Here is a 22,645-nt window from a genome sequence, read left to right on the forward strand (position 1 = left end):
CGTGACCAGGTCTTGCAATGGGTAAAAGGAGCGCATTAAAAGTTTCTGGAGATTAATACTTACGATTTTGTTCTCGCTGCAGCACTGTATTACAATATTTGGCAAGAGTAGCCTTTAACCTAGTGTGGCGTTCATTCAGTTCCTTTTTTTGTTCATGCTGTCTCCTCTAGACTCAAGTTACCCTTAGTACTTGGCATCACGTTATAAGCCGCATTATTATAAATAACGCTCTTCTGTCGTTACGCGTAAGTTAATTTTCTCTTCCGCTGCTGTGATTAGCAGACCAACTGTACCCTTAAACTCACTCTGCTGTCTTGACACTAGATGCAGTAGGTTACAATGATCACTCATACACTATCAGCTGAAAACTCTTGCAGACATATTGACAGTGCATTGCTGGCAAGTCAGAAAACAAGGTCAGGGAATGAGATGTTATTACAGAATGTTCATATTTAGTCCGATGCCCCTGCAGTTGTACTGACAGTTCCTCGTTAAGACCATGTACACATCAATCTCTACACACTAAAGAACTACGGCCTCCTTGAAGCACACCACACATATAGTCGGTTTACAGATAAACCTACTATTCTAGCCAAAAGGAAGAAAGGAAGATGGGGTTTAACGTCCCCTCGACATTAAGATCATCAGAAACGGAGCACAAGCTCGGATTGCGTCAAGGATGGGGCAGGAAATCGGCCGTGCCCTTTCGAAGGAACCATCCCGGCATTTGCTTGGAACGATTTAGAGAAATCACGAAAACCTAAATCTGGATGGTTGGACGCTGATTTGAATCGTCGTCCTCCCGAATACGAATCTAGTGGGCTAACCATTGTGCCACGTCGCTCGGTCAGTCCAGTCAGTCTTCACAAGATGTTCTTTATTAAATTCCGGTAAGTCGTTTTCTTCTCTCTCATCATTTTAGACTTACATTGTCTATTTAATGAAGTGGAGACGTTCCACGGGTGTTACGTTACTGGACACTCTAACCATATTAATTGTTTTCTGTGTTTTTCCTAAATCACTTCAGGTGAATGACATGATAGCTCATTGAACATGGCGACTGTTGGTGTCCTCCTTCCTTGTTCGTAGTCAGAGGTGATGCTTGCTCTCTCTCTCTCTCTCTCTCTCTCTCTCTCTCTCTCTCTCTCTCTCTCTCTCTCTCTCTCTCAGCTATCCGTGAGACCAAGTCTGAAATTTCTGATTTCGTGGTAACTGCCTCGATGCGAGTTTACAAGCAATTTCTCCGTGAACGTCGTATGGACGCGCAGGAATATTTACATCTAGACTAATTATTCGTAAATCAATGTTCGCTTAGCGTTAACGCATTTGCATCACTCCTCATTTCCAATTGCCTGTCAGCAATGAGAAAATTAATATTGTCATTTTATCCATTATGATGAACTGACTTATTGTGGTATAGCCGATGAATGTGCACATGAATTCCGCATTTGGTGGAACACTGTTCAATTTTAAACAACGCAAAACGCAATTCATTCCCTGCTTTTGCATTTACGTTTTCGTTATTCCTTTGCTTTATCGACAACAGACGCTGCAAAGCGAAGAAAAGGACACTGTGGCGTGCTGTAATGGCGTAATTTATATTTTCTTTCCTTTGGAAAAAATTGTGTCCACCATGATAAACATTTCTCGTTATGTACGTATTCTCTATTTTCTTAACTAATGACAAGCATGTGGAGTAGCCAGAAATTGTGGAAATTGTTAAATCTTGTGAGGATCGTGATGGAAGCTCGCTAACTATTAGCCTTTATATTACACGCAGACCAGAATGACGTCTGTCAGGAGTGTTGTTGCTCGACGCGTTTGACAAATGGGTTCCAGAGAACGGAATAAAGCGCTGGAGGCGCGCCGTCACGATTATATAAGGACGCGCGGAAGGTCGCCTGTACGGAGTGAAGATTGGGTCATTACAGCTAGCGAAAAATTACTGCGGTGATGCTGCGTGATGGCATGTCGCGATCGCGTGATCGGGCGAGCGCAGTGCAGCGCCGTTCGCTGCTGGCGGAAGGCAGGGCCGTCTCGTCACGGTAGATGCGCGTGGCCTCGCACATCCCACTCACCGTGAATCATCAGGCACACTTCCTCTTATCATCCGTGAACTTTTTTGTTTTCCGTGTTTCGTTCCGCTTCCCGTAAAACACGATGAAACTAACCTTTCACAAGGAGGAGACGTGATGCCTAGTATTCATATTTTAGCCTATGTTGTTGGGTCTCAGATTACTCCATACACTGTGTTCATCGTTACAGTATATGAGACAGAATGTGAAAATCGACTATACGTTACATGCACAAGTGAGCGATCTTTTCGAATTTACCGAGAGTCTCTAATTGGTTCATTAACACTGTCTAACCATGTCTACGGAGTTCGGTACATAGCTAATATCCATGTTAAATGGCAAATATAGTATACTGCTTAAAGTAAGTATTTCCTCAACACATTACGACCTGTGTTACTTCATCTTCAGGCGGTCAGTAGATAGTTACTGAGCTGATGTCTTTTGTGGTAAATTTCGCTATTTCTTCTAACTTCTCACTACAAATATAACAACCATTCTTGATAGTTAACGCTGTATATGAGTATTGGTTATCCTGTATTTAGGCAAACAACAGAAAACACTGTCAAGTTCATACTCACAAAAATACATTTTATTAATCAAAGTCCCACTCCGATACGTTTTTCTTCACATCACGGAATGTCTTCAGAGGTGCATTTTAATTCTGCAGATTTCCCCGTACACAGGAAGATTTCAGTGAGGCTTTAGAAATCACAACTTGCAGAAGAACTTCACTGATATGCAATCAATATTGATTTCGTATTTATTCTTGCAACGAGAAATTCATCTAAGTGCGCAAATGAGCAGAGGACAACTTACACACACGGCAGGAATAGTTTACCACCATTTCATTCTCTTACGTACGTTATTGTCAGCACCACATAACCAACATCGTCCGCTGTCCCCCAGCAAGACTTTCCTTGTTACCTAAAGACAACGACAGATTGTGCACCACTATAGACGGATCCGTTATCAAAATTCTAGCTTAGAATTATTTTTCGTCACATTGAGAATAGTGCTTCCCTTCGGAGACAGTACAAGCACAGAGAAATTAGTGTGTAATGAATATTCAGAAGTAAATAATCTTCACGGGTTTGATGCCGGATCACGTTGTGCAAATTTCACAATACCTCCTCAGAGGAACTGTCCGACATCTTCAAGTGGTTCAGCCGTGCTGGTGTCTAGGTACGACCGATTGTATCCGCACGTCGACGCCACGTTTCTAGAACACGCGCGCGAAGAATGCGCAGGCACGGAAATCGCGCATGCGCAAAGATTTGCAGATAGATGGTGCCATATTCAAACTCCCTCTGCCGAAAATCGCAGAGCGGCTCTCCTGCACGTGCACTGTACGCTGGGTTTGCAAACAGTGCGGCCAGACGTTACTCACCAACGGCTGCACTAGACCAATGTTATGACGGGCCTGTTATCGAAGAATCTTGATTTTAGCGTCGTGATTTAATAGCAGCCAATGCGAGGTCCCACGCCGTGCTCAGTTTGAAAGCCCGCATCCTTGTTGATGAGATTATCGGCTGTACGGATATGTATTGCTTCCTTAATGACGCAGTCCCAGAAAGATGATGCCGGGAATAAAACTTCCGTCTTTTCATAAATCATCCGATGTCCCGTATTCAGACAGTGTTCCGCAATTGACGACTATTGAGGTTGACGAAGGAGTGTATGACGCCGATGTTCATCGCAGAGTTCTTGTACTGTGCAGCATGTCTGGCCTATATACGCTGCCCCACATTTATCTTCTAGATCTACTCCAAGCTCTTTAACGGTGAGACAGTCCTCAGAGGCTAACTACTAATGCTGTAACCAATACTGCCGACTGCTTTCTAGACATTGTCATCTACGCTTCATCAAAATATGAAGGCGGCTGACACCCAGAACACAAAGTTTAAACCTATCCAACCAGACTCGTAAATAAAATTGTTTTAGTGGTCAACATAAGTTCACGTACCCCTCTGTGGTGTTGCGCAGATTCACACAGCCGAAATATCCACATTTTCTTTAATATTATCCGTTGGGGCTTGCTGTACGTATAATCTTGAGCTTGATTAGTTTTCTGTGATGTATGAAGCGTTGCATTTCCTCAGTAGTGAAGCCAGGAAGCGCATTTGACTGTATATTCTCAAGATCGAATGACTGATACAAGCCGGCTGCGGTGGCCGAGCGGTTCTAGGCGCTTCAGTCTGGAACCGCGCGAATGCTACGGTCGCAGGTTCAAATCCTGCCTCGGGCATGGATGTGTGTGATGTCCTTAAGTTAGTTAGGTTTAAGTAGTTCTAGGGGACTGATGACCTCAGATGTTAAGTTCCATAGTGCTCAGAGCCATTTGAACCATTTGACTGATACAGATTGTAATCATGAGGGGTTTTCACAGATTCCATCCAGTATGTAATGGTTAACGCGAAGAACCTAATAGTGAAACGTTTCTATAACCGCTGTTACGTTAATTCTCTATCTTTAATATTAGAGCAAATTAAACATAATAACTTTATCTTTCAGCCATTAGAGACAGTTCACTTTGTTAATTAAAAGCATAAATTTCTTGTTGTGTAGTTAGTTATTGATCAGATTCACAACCGAATCCATACGCAATATTTTAAAACTTTGGTATCAAACATTGTGATCTGTAAAACAAGCTCATATTGTTTGCTGCGATTGTTGTTGATAATCACGTGGCCTGAGAACTATTTTAATACTATTCTTTAACGCAGTACCCATCGACAGACCCGAAAGATTTTCTTACCAACTAGAATTAAAATTCGATAGTACGCGAGTAAAGAACTGTACGGAATATTGCCTGATCGGACAATGAATAAATGGCATACATTACGTTGAAGCATTATGAAGGGAAGTGCTGAGAACGTGATTACTGCTTTCAGCTTTTATGACTTTGAATCCTGCAAAGTTACTCCATATTACTGAAATGTTAAATTCTGGTGCGTTAGATTTCTGGATGGTAGCTTGGGGACTTAATTATGACCGTGAACATGCTTTTTGTACGTTGTCACGTAGACAACGGTGCGGCTAGCGAAGGTGCCGCGGTGAAGTGTGGAAACACTCAAGGTCGATTGTGACTCAGCCCTTGTAAGTCATGCTTTACACGCAAATTGTTTGACGTGGGGCGGTAGACAGCATGTCGTGTCTTTCTCGCCACATTAATGGAGAATATACCTCCACACCTTTCCGAAGTGTATATGCCGCACTTCGATGGCATAAGACATAAGTGAAATTCACTAGAACACGAAACAGAACGTGTGACCGGTTGGTTACTACAGTCAAAAACAGAAGTTTCCATTGTTAAGACAGTTTCAAAGTTCCTAATTCGTTAACGGAAGGCAAGTGCAGTTGTTGAACAAACGAAACAGAACTTAAGAACTGACACACTTAAAAAGTAACAGTTCCTGAAAGACTAATGCGTACAAGAATGATACTCTAAATGTGCAGCTTCTAAATGTATGAAAGACGTTCGCCGTTATATCGCTGTTTCGTTCTATAATAATGCAGTTCTCTAAAGAAAGTTTAGCTAATTTTCTCACGAGAATTTTAAAACAACTCTTCCTAAATAAATTATTGTAAATAGAGTTGTAAATTATCTTGAGAAATGTATTTACGCTGCCTGCCGGTGTGAGTGAATCCTAAGGAAACTATTTCGCACTCATATTTCCCTGTGCTTCTATATTCATTTTTAATGGAAATAAGTGAAATAGAAATTCTAAATCATAGGAGGAAGTTGGAGCAGACTCAATTAACTGTCTTTGGAATGCGTAAAGTCTGTAGAAAAACGAAGTATGAACGTTATCTAAAAAATACACACACATAGTGATCAGTATTAGACATCAACGTATAAATGACGCGTCTCGGACAAAAGAAATTATTTCAACTAAGCGTAGTCTCCTACTTCTGATCCAGAAAACACGAAACTCGTTAGTTACGTATGTGAAAATTCTAATCTTACACAATCATCTAGCTGGAAGCAGTACTCAACAGTCGTAAAGGCATCAGATTTTCATATCCGCGTGTCAGTCTAATGAGCTTATCTTCGATAGTACTTTAAAGACGAAAGCGGCTACTTTTCTACTGTCTGTGGTTCGGTAGTGTAGTGACAAATTAGTAATCCACAGTATGGAGTTTGATCTATAATTAACCCTAAATTGCACATACGAGACGACTTCCAACGTTAGCAGCAGCTTAAGTATGCCTGTAGTGCCACTGAAGTTCTACTTATATTTCGGTACAGAATAGTGTGTGTCTCATTCGTAACACAGGAGGCGTGTTGTTTCGCAGCTCTGAAAAAGTGAAACACTCGCCGCGTCTTGTAAGATCGTACTTAGTGAATCACTGTCTCGTTCAAACCAGTTTCCCAGCTGTTGATTGCCGTACATAAATTTCAACATTTCGTGGGACTGTAAAGTTTTCAAAAACACCAAGTTGATGGTGAAGGCATAGCTGAGTTTATGCTTGTAATTTGTGTCCGTATAATTTAATGTACGCCAGAAAGCCACGGAAATGAAAGTCAAGAAATACATGAATGACTGCTTGTGAATATATTAGTGAAAAAAAAAGGTGAGGACTTACGTTGGTGCTAATGGTGATAATTTGTTGCTGTATCGGTTGTGCCTTACATTTTGACGTTTCTTGTGATTTGTTAACACCATGTGGGACACTGATGTAATTTCGTTTACACTTAGTGCTACTTCCACCATTTCGTTAATATAAAAAGCCCATAATTTGTCTCGAGGAGGCGGCTTGGATCAGGCAAGGAGAATATTTCTCGACCAGGCAAGAACACAGCGTAAATGTCAGTGGTGTTTTTAAATACTGCACAATAGTGTGAGCTAGATTTGCGGGATCTTTTTCTTTGTACAACAGTTTACAGTAGTCGCGCTGTGTTTCGTTCAAACGGATAAACTGTAAAGCAGTTTCGTCAAGAAGTAATTTATCCGAAGTTGAAGACTTAACAGAAATTCGTTCCCTTGTTTCCAACAGTTAACAACTAGCTGGATGGGTTCAAGTGTGACAGTACTTTTTTCTGGAGATGATCCACTTAAGGGATTTCCAAAAATTGTAAGCGCATATGAAACTATAGGACAGTTTTATAGTATGATTCTGGACGATCAAAATAAAGACGGACGAAACAGCTGACGCCAAATTACTGTTCTGTTTAAAAACGTATGGAGAATGTCCTTGTTAACATGTGCTACTTTCTAAAGAACAGTTGTACATTAACCGCAAAAACATAAAAGGTTTTATCAGTAATCGTGACCTCCGACACTATGAAAGCAGTAATTCGTCGAAGGAGGATATTTTCCCAAAGATTAGCATACTACTTCTACACATACACCCTCGTTGAAAAACAGGTGTATACTCCAACCAGAAGAAACAGAAAATTGTCGAAAAACTTAATCCAAATTTCGGTTTAGTCATCACTTTGGAATTTAATTTTAAATGTGACAATGGAGCAGAAAAAAATCTGACATTTTGAAGAGATGGAACTTTTGCCTGTGACATTTTTTCCGTGCGGTGAGGAAATGTCGCCCCCTTTGGCAGAAAATGTCAGTCTCTACAAGCATGAAAGAGAGCTACACGGCGAAGTTTATAAATACCAACAGCTAATTTCGGTTGATAAGATTTTCTGCTTATGCTCCGAAAGGAGTTTCATTATTTCATTATTGTACAGAAGATAAACCTGCGGCAGAGTGTCCGTGTAGGAACAATGATCATTCATTGCTGTCGTATGCTAACAAACCGCTGTAGGATTTCTTAGCATCAGTTTACACATCAGCTACGCTTAAAATACAACAGTCGTGATAAAGATGATTTAAACCATTTCTTCTCTCTGCAGGCTGTAAGACACCATCGCTAGCACTATCCAAAGAGTAATCGCAGCTGTAAAATACGGATCTCGTAACTGTTTACGCCCGGATTCAAATCTCAACCCTGTCACTGCCATCTACGTTTTCTGTTCTGATTGCCTGGACTTGTTCTCCATCCCTTCGAAAATTCCTGCCACGATCTGTGTCATGGCTATTTTATTCTAAGCCCACAATGGCATTTTTGTCTACATTACGTTAAGAGATATCTGGAACATTACGCACACAATTGACACGGTTGTTAAGTGGTAAGCTAGTGCTGACTGAGATCCCGGTTCGATTCTCTGTTGTCATATCGAACTACTGTTGGGGGGTATGTCCTTGAATGCGGTCCGTTCAGCCTTGTGAGGCTAAATTAGAAATTCTGGAGCGCTTCCATACATAAGCAGTGAAACTGACTCTCAAACCGCCGAATTATGTCTTGGTTCTCCAATGATTTCCTTCATTACTCGAAGGACCTCCGAAGAAACTACCGGCTGTGCTCGAATATTAAACTCCAACAAAAACATTTCCATTTAAAAAAAACTGAAGCTGAATTCATTAGACTTGCTTGAACGGATATTTTACCTTTAATCCGAGACAGGGAGAATGTGAAGTGACACAGTGCTTCTCGGTGTTTCAGCTTTGACGTGGAAAATGGCGCTAGCCCGGGTCGCAGTCCGCTGGATGGCGCAGCATCGCCGTCAGCCGGGCTGGTGCTGCAGAACTTGCCACAGCGCAGAGAGTCCTTCCTCTATCGCTCTGATTCCGACTTCGAGATGTCACCCAAGTCCATGTCTAGGAACTCATCCATCGCCAGCGAAAGGTAAGTCGCTTCTTCCTTCCTCTGTCTGCCGTCCATTTTCTGAATGTTGGGAACTGTGTGTGTATGTGTGTAAAAATTGGAATTTTAAGAGTACACTGAAATACCTTTAGGTACCTCACCATACATCCTTTTTAAATCAGTGAGGCAGTTGGCCGAAAAATGAGGGGGTTTCTTAGTTATTGGTGAGCATATTTTCATTGTCGTGTTTCCATGAGTATGCGGTTACACGATGGTTGATCTGAAAGAGCGTAGTGTCTGTGTAAAGCCTCAAACAAAACTTGGGAGAACCGCTGCAGAAACGCGCCGGATGTTGAAGCAAGCTGCTGGAGACAACTTTTTAGACGAGCGACAGGACCGGTACAGCGTTCCAAAAATGGCAAAAAATAGGCATTCTATAAGTGAGGAATGTGATTCTGCAGGATCGTAGACAGACCATCCGAGACCTCTGCAACACCTCGGGAGTAAGCAGTGGTACATGTGAACGTATTGTGTAAGGAGAAATGTACATAAGGAGGATTGCTTAAAGACAATCAAAAGCAACATCGCCTGGAAGTCTACAGGGAACTTTAACAACTGCATCAAGACGCCCATAACTTTCTTTCAGATGATGTCACTGGCGACGAAGTTTGAGTTGTTAGCTATGACCCTAAAAATAATCAGCAATTGTCGCACTTAAAGAGCCCTCACTTCGGCCAAGAAAGCTTGACAAGTTCAAAATGGTTCAAATGGCTCTGAGCACTATGGGACTCAACTGCTGTGGTCATAAGTCCCCTAGAACTTAGAACTACTTAAACCTAACTAACCTAAGGACAGCACACAACACCCAGCCATCACGAGGCAGAGAAAATCCCTGACCCCGCCGGGAATCGAACCCGGGAACCCGGGCGTGGGAAGCGAGAACGCTACCGCACGACCACGAGATGCGGGCGCTTGACAAGTGAAGAGCAACATTAAATCGTTATTGAACTGCTTATATTGATAGGATCGTTCATAACTAGTATTCCCCCTGCTCAGACGATCACTAAAAAGTTCTGTCATGGTATTGTAAGACGATTGAAGGAGGTAATGAGGAGTAAATGTATGCAGAAGAGGCGTAGGTATCATTGGGTACTCCACCATGACAATGCACGACCGCATACCGGTTACATCGGACAAGAATTTTTGAGTAAGAACAAGAAGGTAGTTGTTTCACCGCCGTCGTACTCACCGGATTTAGCTTCATGTGACTTCCTCCTCCTCCCAAAGATGGAAATGAAGTTTAACTAACGAAGATTGATACACTGAGGGTAAACTCAGAGGGTACTAAACACTCTAACAAAGACACGTTCAGGATGCATTTATAATGTGGCTGAAACGTTGGACTTAGTACCTCCGTTCCTAAGGGGACTACTTTGATGGTAATGGTGTACAATAAGGTCTGGGTAAGATGAAATAACTTTTATTAATATATTTCTGGAACCTTCAAATGTCTCCTCGTAAATTTCGCTCTTGTGTAGTGAAATAACACACTTTGCATACCGTGATGTCGATGTTTGGTGGCCGCATCCACCTTTAGCGACGTAACAGCCCATGGAAAACGTCCGACGGCACTGTTACTGGCCCAGTATGAGGTGGCTACACTTCGGTATGTTTAACTGTTAGCGGTGGTGCTCGAGGACATGTTAGACGAAGTGTCTAATGGGTTCGTTGGGTCGTTCCCGGTGAATGAAGTGCGCGTTATTGTCTAGATGACGGAGTTCATATCGAAAAGACTAACCTAGTGGGCTGAAAGCCCTCACTTGGAAAACAGTCGTAGGGTAAAACATCAGTACTTGAATATGTCCGTGTTGACTTTGAAACGACACAACTTTTATGTACAAATGTTAAAGAAGCCATAGGTTAAGCGAAGGATGGTGGCATGAAAGAAGGAATCATGTGTGGAGCAGAGACATTCTTTCTGTAATGCGCAGCTTGAAGCGGTATGCTACATCTGACAAAGAGCCATTTAATAAGCTCATTTGGAAAGGACAAATTCAGATGTCTGTGTTTACTCGAGATCCCAGTTTATCTGTATTAAAGTAAAACTACTCACAGAGGTCCAGTTTGGGCCGTAATTATTGTATAGCAGCGAAACTTGGTAGATATTCTAATGCACTTCCGACATTGTCAGCGTGGGGGCGATCTGTAATATTATGAGCACTGAATATATTCTCAACTGCGATCATTGCTGAAATCATGTATTCGTATAGATGGCCGGTTACGGCAAATCTCTGTTGCTCTCTTCAGATTTATGTTTACGTCATTCCATAATCTCCTCCATCAGTACAGTAAGTGCTGCTATACAACGTATGTCCATGTTGGTACCGTCAGCAACTCTAGAAGTTGGTATGTTAGTTTTAAAATAGCAGCTATGTATACACGTATTATTGCGCCGATTAAAATCGCTCAAATTCCTCACCACTTTACTTTTGTAAGCACTTTAGACTAGCTGTTATTTTAAAACTGAGAGGACGACTTCTAGAGTAGTTCACGATACCAACATGGACGTACACTGTATAGCACTACTTACTGTGCTGATGTAAACAGAGATCCGAGGATGGCAACAGAGATTTGCCGTAACCGGTCAGCTATATGAATAAATGAGTTTAGCGATCTTGGCAGTTAAGAATTTGTTCTGTGTTGATATCCAGAAGTGTTAATGCGGGATCAATTTACGCTGAAAAAAAAATTTGTTACAATTTTGAGTGGCCGAGCGGTTCTAGGCGCTACAGTCCGGAACCGCGCGACCGCTGCGGCCGCAGGTTCGAATCCTGCCTCGGGGATGGATGTGTGTGATGTCCTTAGGTTAGTTAGGTTAAGTAGTTCTAAGTTATAGGGGCCTGATGACTTCAGATGTTAAGTCCCATAGTGCTCAGAGCCATTTGAAGTTACAATTTTGGCCATCATGTTCAAATCTGGCGCTGTGAACGCAAGGAAGACGTATATAAGTATTTCAAATATTTACATATCTAATGGATTAAGAACGGGACTTACGCAAAAAAGGTCAAACGGATCAGGAAGGCATAATGTTGATCATGTTATTAATGACCTTTTATACAACTTGCTCCGTATTAGAACTGGAGATGCTTCAGCCATAAAGTCTCAATCGCGTTTATTTATTGTTAATGTTCTTAGCTTTTAGACATTGGGTACATGAGCGTCAGGTTACTACGGAATCTAAATGGTTTCCCACGAATGTTGCGACAAACTTAGGGGGGTCGTAGAGTGTGTCTTGAGCAACAAATCGAGGATAGGAACCCCCGCCCGGAAACGTCATCCAACAACGCTACAGAGCGTCGAAGTTATAGGCACCAGCGCCTTCCACGAGGTCACCCCTTCAGCAGCTAACTTGGCTTTCTGTAAACGCTTGCGGACTGTATGCGGAACGTCTTTCAATGTTGGTTGTTATTCGGTGACAGCGACTGATCGATACGATCGTCAGTGAAGGAGGTGGCGCTAGCTTCCACAAAGACAGGCCTATGCCATGTCGCCATGGTCGATTACGTTTTCGGACAAAGATTTCCATCTGCAGTTTATTTTTTCCTGTATACAGAGAAGCAGTGGAGTTTTTAGAGGGTTGCAGGAGAAACACTCGCACACCACCACATGGTGCACAGCGGAAGCTGCCCTGTACCACTACTAGTCATTCCATTTCCTGCTCCACTTGGAAAAGGAGCGAGGGAAAAACGATTGTATGTCTGCTTCCGTACGAGCCCTGCTTTTCCCGTGCCCAGTTCCGAATGATATGAGTCACACGGAGAGCAGAAGTCTACTCCTTGAAGCACACGTCGCTGCTGCCTTAAATTTTGTCTACAGATCGAAAGCGCTATCAACGTTAACATCAAATAAATGCAAATAAGATAGTTTTACGATCAAGATGTAGCAAACTCTGTAGTTCCATTAACATTGTCTGAAATTGTTTAATTTTTTCCTGTGCTTTTTATTCATGAAAAATTTTGAGATTTCGTTACAACCAGTGAATATGTGATCGCCCGTTTTCTTTACCTGAAACACATTCTTCAAAATTACTGGTTAACGAACTCATACGTGTAAAAACTTGACACACTCTCTTCCATTCTAAATATTAGTCACCTGGCTTCTGATACCCTCTCTGTCTCTTTATTTGTCCTACTTGAAGTTATTTCGTGTCAGAAATTCACAGAAAGGCAAATAGTACTGGTAATTCTAAACATAAAATTGTTTAAGAAAAGCGGATCTATGAACAAATCACATAATGCACAGTTAGATAACCAGTCTTCGGCCACGAAAATTGACAACGGCCGGGAGAGCAGTGTGCTGCTCACACGTCTCTTCATATCCGCATACGGTGACGCATATGGCCTGAGGAGGACACGGTGGTCGGTCGGCCCCTTTGGGCCTTAAAGGTCCGTTCGGACGGAGACAACTACTCATTATCTGACTTGGGGTAATTGTTCAATAAGATATCTAAAGACATGTTCTGTGGCTACCAGTTCGCTGCAGTGACAATGCCTGCTGGTGCCCGAATTACAACATAGTCCGAGGTCCTCTCCACACCCGTTCGTACCCCCATCTGATTCTCCAACAAAAATGGTTCAAATGGCTCTGAGCACTATGGGACGTAACAGCTGAGGTCATCAGTCCCCTAGAACTTAGAATTACTTAAACCTAACTAACCTAAGGACGTCACACACATCCATGCCTGAGGCAGAATTCGAACCTGCGACCGTAGCGGTCGCGCGGTTCCGGACTAAAGCGGCTAGAACCGCTTGGACACTCCGGCCGGCTGTTTCTCCAACACATCTAGTCTTTCTCAGCCTCACCAGCCAGCCCCTCCAAGTAATGTGTCGAAATATCCACGTTTGTCCTGTTGCTTTGCGGATACTTTTCGTCATTCCGTATGTAAATGTATTTCTGCAATGTAATTCTTCGCCCATACAAAAAGGCCCAGCCGCTCCATACATACACATACAAGGTGAAGAAAAATTCGAGCACTCTTGAATTCGCAGCGCGATTCCTTACACACTGGCGGTATAAAAACGTCTGTTACAAAATTTCGTCCTGCGCATGTTTTGAACAGTAAACGTACGCTAAATATTGGCAGACTGGCAACACTGTAACCTCATGTATCGTAACTACCTCTGTCAGCATATATGAGTAGTGTTGTGCAGTTGGTGCAGTGGATAGCGTTTTGGGGGTCGAGGGTTCGATCCTGGGTTGAGGCTTATCTGTTAGACTTTGCTAAATATTTTCTGGTGTCTTAAGCGTCATACAGAGATTACAGTGATCTTCTACAAACCATTTGCAGTTACGTACTACAAACACAGAAAGGTAAGTACAATCGTTTTTCATTGGTCAGCTTTTAAAGAAGCGTTTTGCACGTTGTGGACGCGAACTGTTTTGTACCACTGCATCTACTAGATTCCAAACCTGTTTTATGTGTACTCTCCCCAAATGATCCCATCGAAATTATTTGCAAAGCACGTTGCTAGCCCTACTGGTAACGTAAGGCCATAACGAAATGCAGTGGACCTGAATGTGGCACGAATCGATGGGGTCATTGGGGGAAGAGTACACATAAAACAGGTTTGGGATCTAGTAGATGCAGTGGTGTGAAACCGCGTCCACGACGGGCTAAAGGTTTCTTTAAAAGCTGACCAATGAAAGACGATTGTATTTCCATTTCTGTGTTCGTAGTGCGTAACTGCAAATGTTTTGTAGAAGACTCGTTGTAATCGCTGTATGACAGTTAAGACGCCAGATACTGTTCCACGCAGACTATATTTAGGAACTAAGTACAGAGAAGCCTCAACCCAGAATCGAACCCTCGACCTCTTGGTTGCTAACCCAATGTGCTACCAACTGCACAGCACTACTCGTATATGCTGACAGAGTTAGTTGTCATACATGTGATTACAGTGTTGCCAGATGCCCAAAACATGCGCAGGACGAAATTTTGTGAGAGAGACTTTTATATTGCTAGTATGTGAGAAATCACGCTGCAAAGTGCGAGTGCGCGAATTTTCCTTCACTCTGTATGGTTATAGGTTGTTTCAAAATTTATGTTGCACACTTCTAGAGGTTGTAGAGGGGACTTTGTATATCAAGTCTTACATAGGAACTCATGTCCGAAAACGTCAGCCAACAGAGCTACAGAGCGTCAGAGCTTCAAAGCTTCCGTGATGGTGCTACAGACTTTCAAGGATGATGGACACGGTTAACTGTATCAATTTGACGGAAGGGTTCCTGGTTTGGAAACGAACGAGTCTAAAATTACGTTCATTCTGGTATCTCTGACAGTGGAACACACGTACTAGTGACAAACTGCCTATTGGCTTCTGTCTCGGGTTCTTCGACCGACGTTCATCTAATGATTTTTCTGACGTTTCGCCAGCACGAGTGGCTGGCATTGTCAAAGCTTCACCCTCCATTGCCGGTGGTGAACTGGAGCCGAGCTATAGAGATGGGGCCCCTCCACGCCCGCACCAACGTGGTGACCAAACCAAAAGTTCTACTGTCACCTCCGTAAGACATGTTAGTTATCTAGTAAGTGGATCACAGGATGCTGGGCTGTGATGTTGTCCGTGCGTCTGGGTAAGGCTACGCATTAACACGGTCCATCAGGTGATAGATAGTGGACGAAACGCGAGTGAGGGTAGCGATTTGAAGAGCAGAGGGAAAAAAGTGCCATGGCTCGTGCCGTGGGAAAAAAACCTCTGCGACAGTGGGATGGGTAGTAAGAGCAGTAGTGGCTTACTAGCTGCGATAGCTCATGCAAGGTTGGATTTGTTAGTATGGGTATCATGCATCATTACCGTGACAAGCGATGGCGATGTATCCCAGTGGCTGCAGCTGCTACATTCCTGGAACATTCAAGATCGTTATACAGTAGTGGGAGATCGGCCATAGATCGTCTCACTGTGTGGGGGATGTGTGGAGCTTGTTTGCATGCGGTGTACGGTACGGCTTCCCTGTGTGGTGCCAGTTATTCGGCAGTGTATTTCAGCTGGATATCCAGTAATAGCGTCTGATTAGCAGGGGCTCGCCTGTGCCGTTATGTTTGGGTATGCTTGGCCATAGATGTTATGCCCTTACAAGTATGTCTTTTGGTCTTTTATGTTTCCATCTATGGTTATGGTCGTAGTTCCCCAGATTCAGAATAAACGGGTTCTGCGAATGTCTGGAGTTTCTGTATAGTCTTGTGGTGAGTTTGTGGATTACCTCCGTGAGAGTCTCAAGTCGGTATTCCCGGTGAAGGTCCGCGATGCGTGTGTATCGTGGAGCATTGCTTATGATTTTGAGTACTTTGTTTTGTATGAGCTGCAGACGGCGCAGGCGTGTAGGCGCAGCGTATCCCCAGACAGGAGCTGCGTACGTCATCAGGGGTCGGATAAGTGTCATGTACATGGACCTCGACACCCTTCTGTTCAGTGTGCTACGCCTGTTGAGCATAGGATAGAGCTGTTTGAGCCTCGCGCTAGCTCGGTTTGTCATGTGTTGTATGTGGTCCCCCCAGAGTAATTTCCGGTCCAGCCAGACACCGAGGTATTTGACTTTCTCGCGGAAACGTATTGGACGTGCATGTAGGGTTATTGGTCTGCAGTAACGGTGTTTGCGCAGTTGCTTCGGTCTTCTAGTGAACAGAACGGCTTCGCACTTGTCGACGTTTACTCTAACACGCCATTTCTCCAACCAAGGCTCGGCCACTCTGAGTGCAGTCTGTAGGCGTGACGTAATGTTTGATGGTTTCCAATCTTGCGCAAGGATGGCTGTGTCATCCGCGTAGATTGCCATCATTGTGTTGTGTGTGGTTGGGAGATCGTTTATGTAGAGGTTAAACAGTAGGGGCCCTAGGATGCTTCCCTGGGGTACTCCCGCGTGTATACCGTGTCGTGTTGATTGTTTTCCCTGCACATCAGTGTTGAAACTCCTGTCTGTGAGGTATGAGTGTATTAGACGCAGCAGCCCGTCGGGGAATCCCGCGTCGCTGAGTTTGCGGATGAGGCCGTTGTGCCATAGACGGTCGAAAGCCTTTTCGATGTCCAGGAACACTGCCCCTGTAGCTTTGTTTATGTTGAAACCATGTGTTATATGTTCAACGACCCGTAGGAGTTGTTGTGTTGTGGAGTGGTGATTCCTGAAGCCGAATTGCTCCGGTCTCAGGATGTCATTTGTTATGCAGTGCCTAGTGATGCGTTTGAGAATCACCTTCTCAACAATCTTACTGAGCGAGCTCAGAAGGCTGATGGGTCGGTAATTTTGTGGGAGGCTGTGGTCTTTCCCCGGCTTCCTGAACATCAGGACCTTGGCCGTCTTCCAAAAGGCGGGGAAGTGTTGGTGTTTTAGTATGGCATTCGTTATGTGTGTTAGGTACTCAGTTGCTTTATCCGTGAACTCCTGGAGGACACGGTTTTGAATGCCATCATGACCAGGGGCTTTCCTAGCGGCGGAATGCATTATAGCCCAGGAGACTTCGGCTGTGCTAGCATGTCGAATGTCGTCGCGCGATGGTTGGGCTAGAATGCGTGTAACCTCTTGGTCAGAAGCAAGTGTGAACACTGGATCTGATGGTACCAGGTTCGGTGTGAATGACGCTGCGAGTGTTCGGGCCATTAGTTCTGCTTTCTCTTCCGCTGAGTATGCAGGTCCGTCGGGCCCTTGAAGCGTTGGGGTGTATATTTTCTCCCTGGTGAAGTGTCGGGCTAGTTGCCACACGCCAGGTCGTGTGGTGTCCAGCCCTTCGAGTTTTTGGTTCCACTGTTGTGTTCTATGTGTTTGTATTTTATCATGTATGATGCCCTGTAGTCTGTTAATGTGCCGTTTGAAGTACGGACGCCTGGTGCGCTGCCATTGTCTCCTGAGGCGATTCCTCATTGAGATTAGGCCCAGGATTTCCTGGGGCAGGGCCGCACTGCGTTGTTGTGAGGTGCGATCAGGTATGGTGCCTGCCATTGCGTCCTGGACGGCGTTAGTGAGGGTTTCTACTGCCTCGTCAATTTGTGCTGTTTCATTAATTTCGTGTATAGGTGGGATGTGGCTATCGAGCGTTTGCTTGAACCTTGTCCAATTCGCACGCCCGTAGTCCAACATTTTGCGTTGTTCCATGTGCTGCAGTGTTGCGGGCGCAGACTATATGTACCTGGCGCGCCAACGTCCGAGGGCTTCCCCGCGGTCATTTCCGGTGCGGTTCTCCTCTTGCTACCTGCGACGGTCGTTCGCTGCAGTACGGGAAGCCAGGATCCGTTGACCTTAAGGCTTTCCTCTTTCTTGTTCAAACTGTTCGCGTGTTTTTGTATTTCTACAGCTTCTCTGAACAAGCGCGTGTGATAGTGCTTCTCTACAGCCAGAACTTCCGTGTCGGCGAATTTTATTACGTGGTCGGTCTCATTCAGTGCGTGCTCTGCCACGGCTGATTTCTCCACCTGCCCCAACCTGCAATGTCGCTTATGCTCTTTGATCCTGGTGTTGATGGATCGTCCAGTCATTCAGACATAAACTTTTCCGCATGTGCATGGTATACGGTATATTCCCGACATTGCAAGTGGGTCTCTTTTCTCCTTCGCCGATCTAAGACACTCTTTGATCTTCCTTGTCGGTTTGAAGATCGTCTTTACGCCATGTTTGCGCAATATACGGCCGATTCTGTCCGTCACTCTGGGAATGTATGGCAGAAAGAATAGTAAAGCTTCACAGCAAACAAAGCAGAAAAATATGAACCGTGATGCGAGAATTTTGGTGCCGTATGACGATGGAAACTAGTTAAGGTGAAATAAACCATTCATGTAAAAAATGTGACTGGTTGCAGGTTTTCCTTCAGTAATACTTACGAAAACATCTACGGTGTTTTCAAACCACCATGGATAAAATACTCTGTTAATGACTCTTTTATTGTTTCATCATTATCTTACGGAAGAATGTACTTGGACATCCCGAGATAGGCAGCTATCCAGACAACTAGAACATGGGTTAACGATGTTCCAAAGGTCGAAACCGGTTGATCTCCACTGACGTACGAGTGAAGGTGTTCCGTGTGTACAGCCTATGCTGTTTTTCAAGAATGTCTTTCATTAGATCGTTAAGGTTTTTAGCAACTGGTATAATGAAAAACTCCTTTTTGCAACAAATGTCCATTGCTGCGTTTACTGCTGCTTCATCGATTATAAATTTTAACAACTGGAAAAAATACGGAAACTCTTTGCAGGACTTATTTTCAGCTCACACAGCTATATTTTCCGAGAAACGGTTGCGTATCTTCTTTCAGACTCTCATAAGAAATTAATTAGACACATTTACCATTGCCCGTTTGTTGCTCTAATAATTGCTGCTGTGGGCTATCTCATGTTAGATTTCGTTCGCCATATTGATAGCTATTTTGGTTATTCCTGTAAGACGAGTATCATTACCTCATTGCCGTTGTGTACTTTTACACACAGTTATTGTTTCAGTGCAAAATTCTCAGGCGTGAAAATTATCTGCATTTCTCACTGCGCTCACTAATCAGTGTGTATTGCCGCTGTTTAAGAGATCTGATAATCTGAGAAAGAACCACATACTCCCTATCGCTTCTAAACTGGGACCTCGCTGATGTAAACGTTACGTGAAAATTTTCAGTTATATTTTCAGTAGCCCTCCGAATTTTGTCACAGACTATGAAAATGGAAAAACAAAACCTTGAAAAATGCTTGTTAATGATTGTTTCATTAGGATGCAGTTCAAATCGCAATTACTCACGCACACGTAACAACCGTTTCATTCAGATTTTCGAGCCAGATAAGTTCTCTGCGAAAAAAATGGTATTCATAACCCTAGTCGGAATTCATTTATGTGTATAGACTTAACAGATTTTTGGGGTGTATAGTGACAAAATTCTCCGTTACTGTCAGTCACTTATGTTCTGCGAGACACCGACTAAAATTATTTTTAATGTTTATTGCGGTAGTAAAAACGGTACAATGCAAAGTACCTAAGGCTTCTAGTATAGTGTGGGACGCACACAAAAAGGACACCGGAACAGAGAAATATCGGAATTATGGAGTAAAACACTTGAAAAATTAGATTTAATGGAAACGAGGTTGAGACGTTGTGAAACTTAGGCGAATGGAGCCCACGTTGTAGACTGAAGACAGCGTTTTTCTTCACATTTGCAGACTTGTTAGAGAGTGCAGTACTGCCTTGGTTGTTTTGCCAAATTGTCCTCGAACTCCATTTTCTCGGGGCAATTGGTACACATTAGCAAATGTCGTCTATTTTCTTTTCGCGCCTTGTATCAGTGGCACTCCATCGTTAACGTACTAGTTGCCACACAGAATGTTCACGTCGTGTAGGCCTAGCTAGGCTAGGTTTCTGTTTTAGCTTTTTGTAACACGTGTTTTAATATATTCCTGTTAACCTTTACGTTTTAATTGACATACTAAATACCTGCTAGTGAAAAGTGTTGAGAGCGTTTAACTGACGTGAATCAGTTACTATATAGCTCTTTACACTAGCTGTATTCTATTGCCCAACTTTTTGAAAATGAACGTTCCTCTTCTAGTAACGCTTTGAACAGCATTTGATGGGAGCCGCGATACTACAAGCGAGAAACAAGCAACAGAGTTGAAATTGGAAAGTGTAAAAGTCCACGGGATTTACTGTCAATTTTGCACTTTACATTAGGTTTTTTATACGGTTACTTCAAATTTAGCAGTTCAGTAAGCCTTTGTGTGTCTTATTAACTTAATAGTCAAGTTGTTTATTATAGGAAGGTTCTATAAACTTACGACTTTGGTAAAAATGTTTCCTTCGTCGTCTGTTACGAGGACAGCGGTTGGTAGCACTGCGACTCAGCTGTACTACCGGCAGTTGGCGGTAGGTGGCAGCTGACTGGAGATGAGAAGTAGTAACGGCCGGCGGCGGTAGATAGCGCGGCAGTCACGAAACGGATTTGGCTTCGGCAGACTTCAACGAAGACGCGAACTAAAAAACGCATTTGGTTGCAGCGTTGCTTCTGCTACTCATCGGACTTCATTCTAAAGACGTGTCACTGGCATCCAGTAGATTATGTTGCCATTGAAACTAAGCTTTTCGAAGAATAAAAATTGCGTGTTTGTTGGTCTTGAATCGAATGTGTGTGTTCTTTCTTTTAAAAGTTCTACTGATGCGTAAGTTGATGTATACCTGTCGCATTGCACCGCTGAACATCTATGCTGCCGGCCGAAGTGGCCGTGCGGTTAAAGGCGCTGCAGCCTGGAACCGCAAGACCGCTACTGTCGCAGGTTCGAATCCTGCCTCGGGCATGGATGTTTGTCATGTCCTTAGGTTAGTTAGGTTTAACTAGTTCTAAGTTCTAGGGGACTAATGACCTCAGCAGTTGAGTCCCATAGTGCTCAGAGCCATTTGAACATCTATGCTACATATACATTTCTTCGTTTAAATTTGTTACCAAAAATCTCCAAAATTACGTGACCGATTTACTTCAGATTTTTAAACGTTACGCTAATAAATGTTTGGACATTCATAGGCTATGTATTTTTAATTTATTTAATATATAAATGTGCAGGGAAATATTGTCAGAAAAAACACCAAAATTTCTTGACCAATTTACTTCAAATTTTTATCTGATACCTTAATAACATTCAGCCGGACATAGGTCATATTTTTCTTAAATGTACATTTTTCCCCTTTAAAAACGATTGCGAGAAATAAAATGCTATGTTGTGCTCTGCTGTGAAAACGTGCAGTTTTATTTCCTTCACCTGTAATAGCAGGGTATTTAAACCAATAGACAAATTTTACCTCCCACGTGTATATTATTCTTTCTAATATATATATAAAGGCAATGTCCTGACTGACTGACTCACTCATCATTGCCCGGTCCAGCCCAGCCCGCCTAGGATAAGAATTTGAAATTTGGAGGTGTGGGTCTTCTACTGTAGGCGTCGTTTAAGAAGGAATTTTTCGAAATTCCATCCTTAAGAGGCTGAAATAGCGGATGAAGTAAATTTTTACTTTTTTGATAAATGACGCTATTAAGACAGTTTTGAAGGTAGACTTACGAACTTTGGTATTAGGTTTAAGGTCAGAAGTAAAGAAATATATATTTCAGCAGTTTTAGAAATTTAACCCATTGGGGTGAAATAGTGGGTGGAAGCGTTTTTTGAAACTATATCATTATTAAAGAACTACTAAAAATTATTAAAGCTACCTCTGTGAACACTGGTATTTGACGTCTCGATTACAAATAAAGAAATACGTGTTTCAGTGTTTCTGGAAATTCAACCACTAAGGGAGAGCAATAGGGGATGAAAATTTTGTTTCGTTACATAAAAAAAAATTTTAAAGATAAAATTTATGAAAATTGGTATTTTACTTCTCGGTTAGCTACAAAGAAATATTTGTTAGGGGATGAAAGTTACTTTGGAAATAACTCCACAAGAACGCAAAAGTCATGATTAACGAACACTTTGGAATCCAGCTACTAGAATCACTTTTTGGTCAGAAGTACACTCGAAAAAGACGATGCTTATTTGGTCTTACTTACTGTGAAAGGCTTAGAAGGTGTTCCAATTTGTGAACAACATAAAAATTTCGATTAAATAAAAAGAATCTCTGCAGGCCATACAGTGTACGCGAGCGAAGCAGCGGGCTCTAAGCTAGTTATACATATTTTTAAACAGAAGTTGTACACTCAACAGCATGCTGTTTTGTTTTCTTCCTCGCAGTTGGTTTTCACAGAAAACAAAGTTTTATTTGCGGCTTATCGGCTTGTGATCGGAATACGACTCCCGAATCTGAATTTGCAGTAACAATGAACGCGGTTCAAGATCTGAGAGAGGGGGGAAGAGAAGATAATTTTGCATAATAGATTTAAGGAAGCCACGTAAAATTCACGTCTGGATGACGGGACG

The 22,645-nt window shown here is 42.9% G+C and overlaps 1 protein-coding gene across 1 annotated transcript in view; it reads left to right on the forward strand.

The window, feature by feature from the left end:
- The window catches only part of LOC126248235 (cAMP-specific 3',5'-cyclic phosphodiesterase), a 953,544-nt gene that overhangs the window by 120,919 nt on the left and 809,980 nt on the right, over positions 1-22,645 (forward strand). The window contains exon 2 of the mRNA XM_049949066.1: positions 8,580-8,762. Coding sequence (XP_049805023.1) covers positions 8,716-8,762 — 47 coding nt within the window. The 5' untranslated portion in view covers positions 8,580-8,715. The remainder of the gene's footprint in view (positions 1-8,579; positions 8,763-22,645) is intronic.

The sequence above is a fragment of the Schistocerca nitens genome, chromosome 3, assembly GCF_023898315.1.
Source record: "Schistocerca nitens isolate TAMUIC-IGC-003100 chromosome 3, iqSchNite1.1, whole genome shotgun sequence".
Classification (NCBI taxonomy): domain Eukaryota; kingdom Metazoa; phylum Arthropoda; class Insecta; order Orthoptera; family Acrididae; genus Schistocerca; species Schistocerca nitens.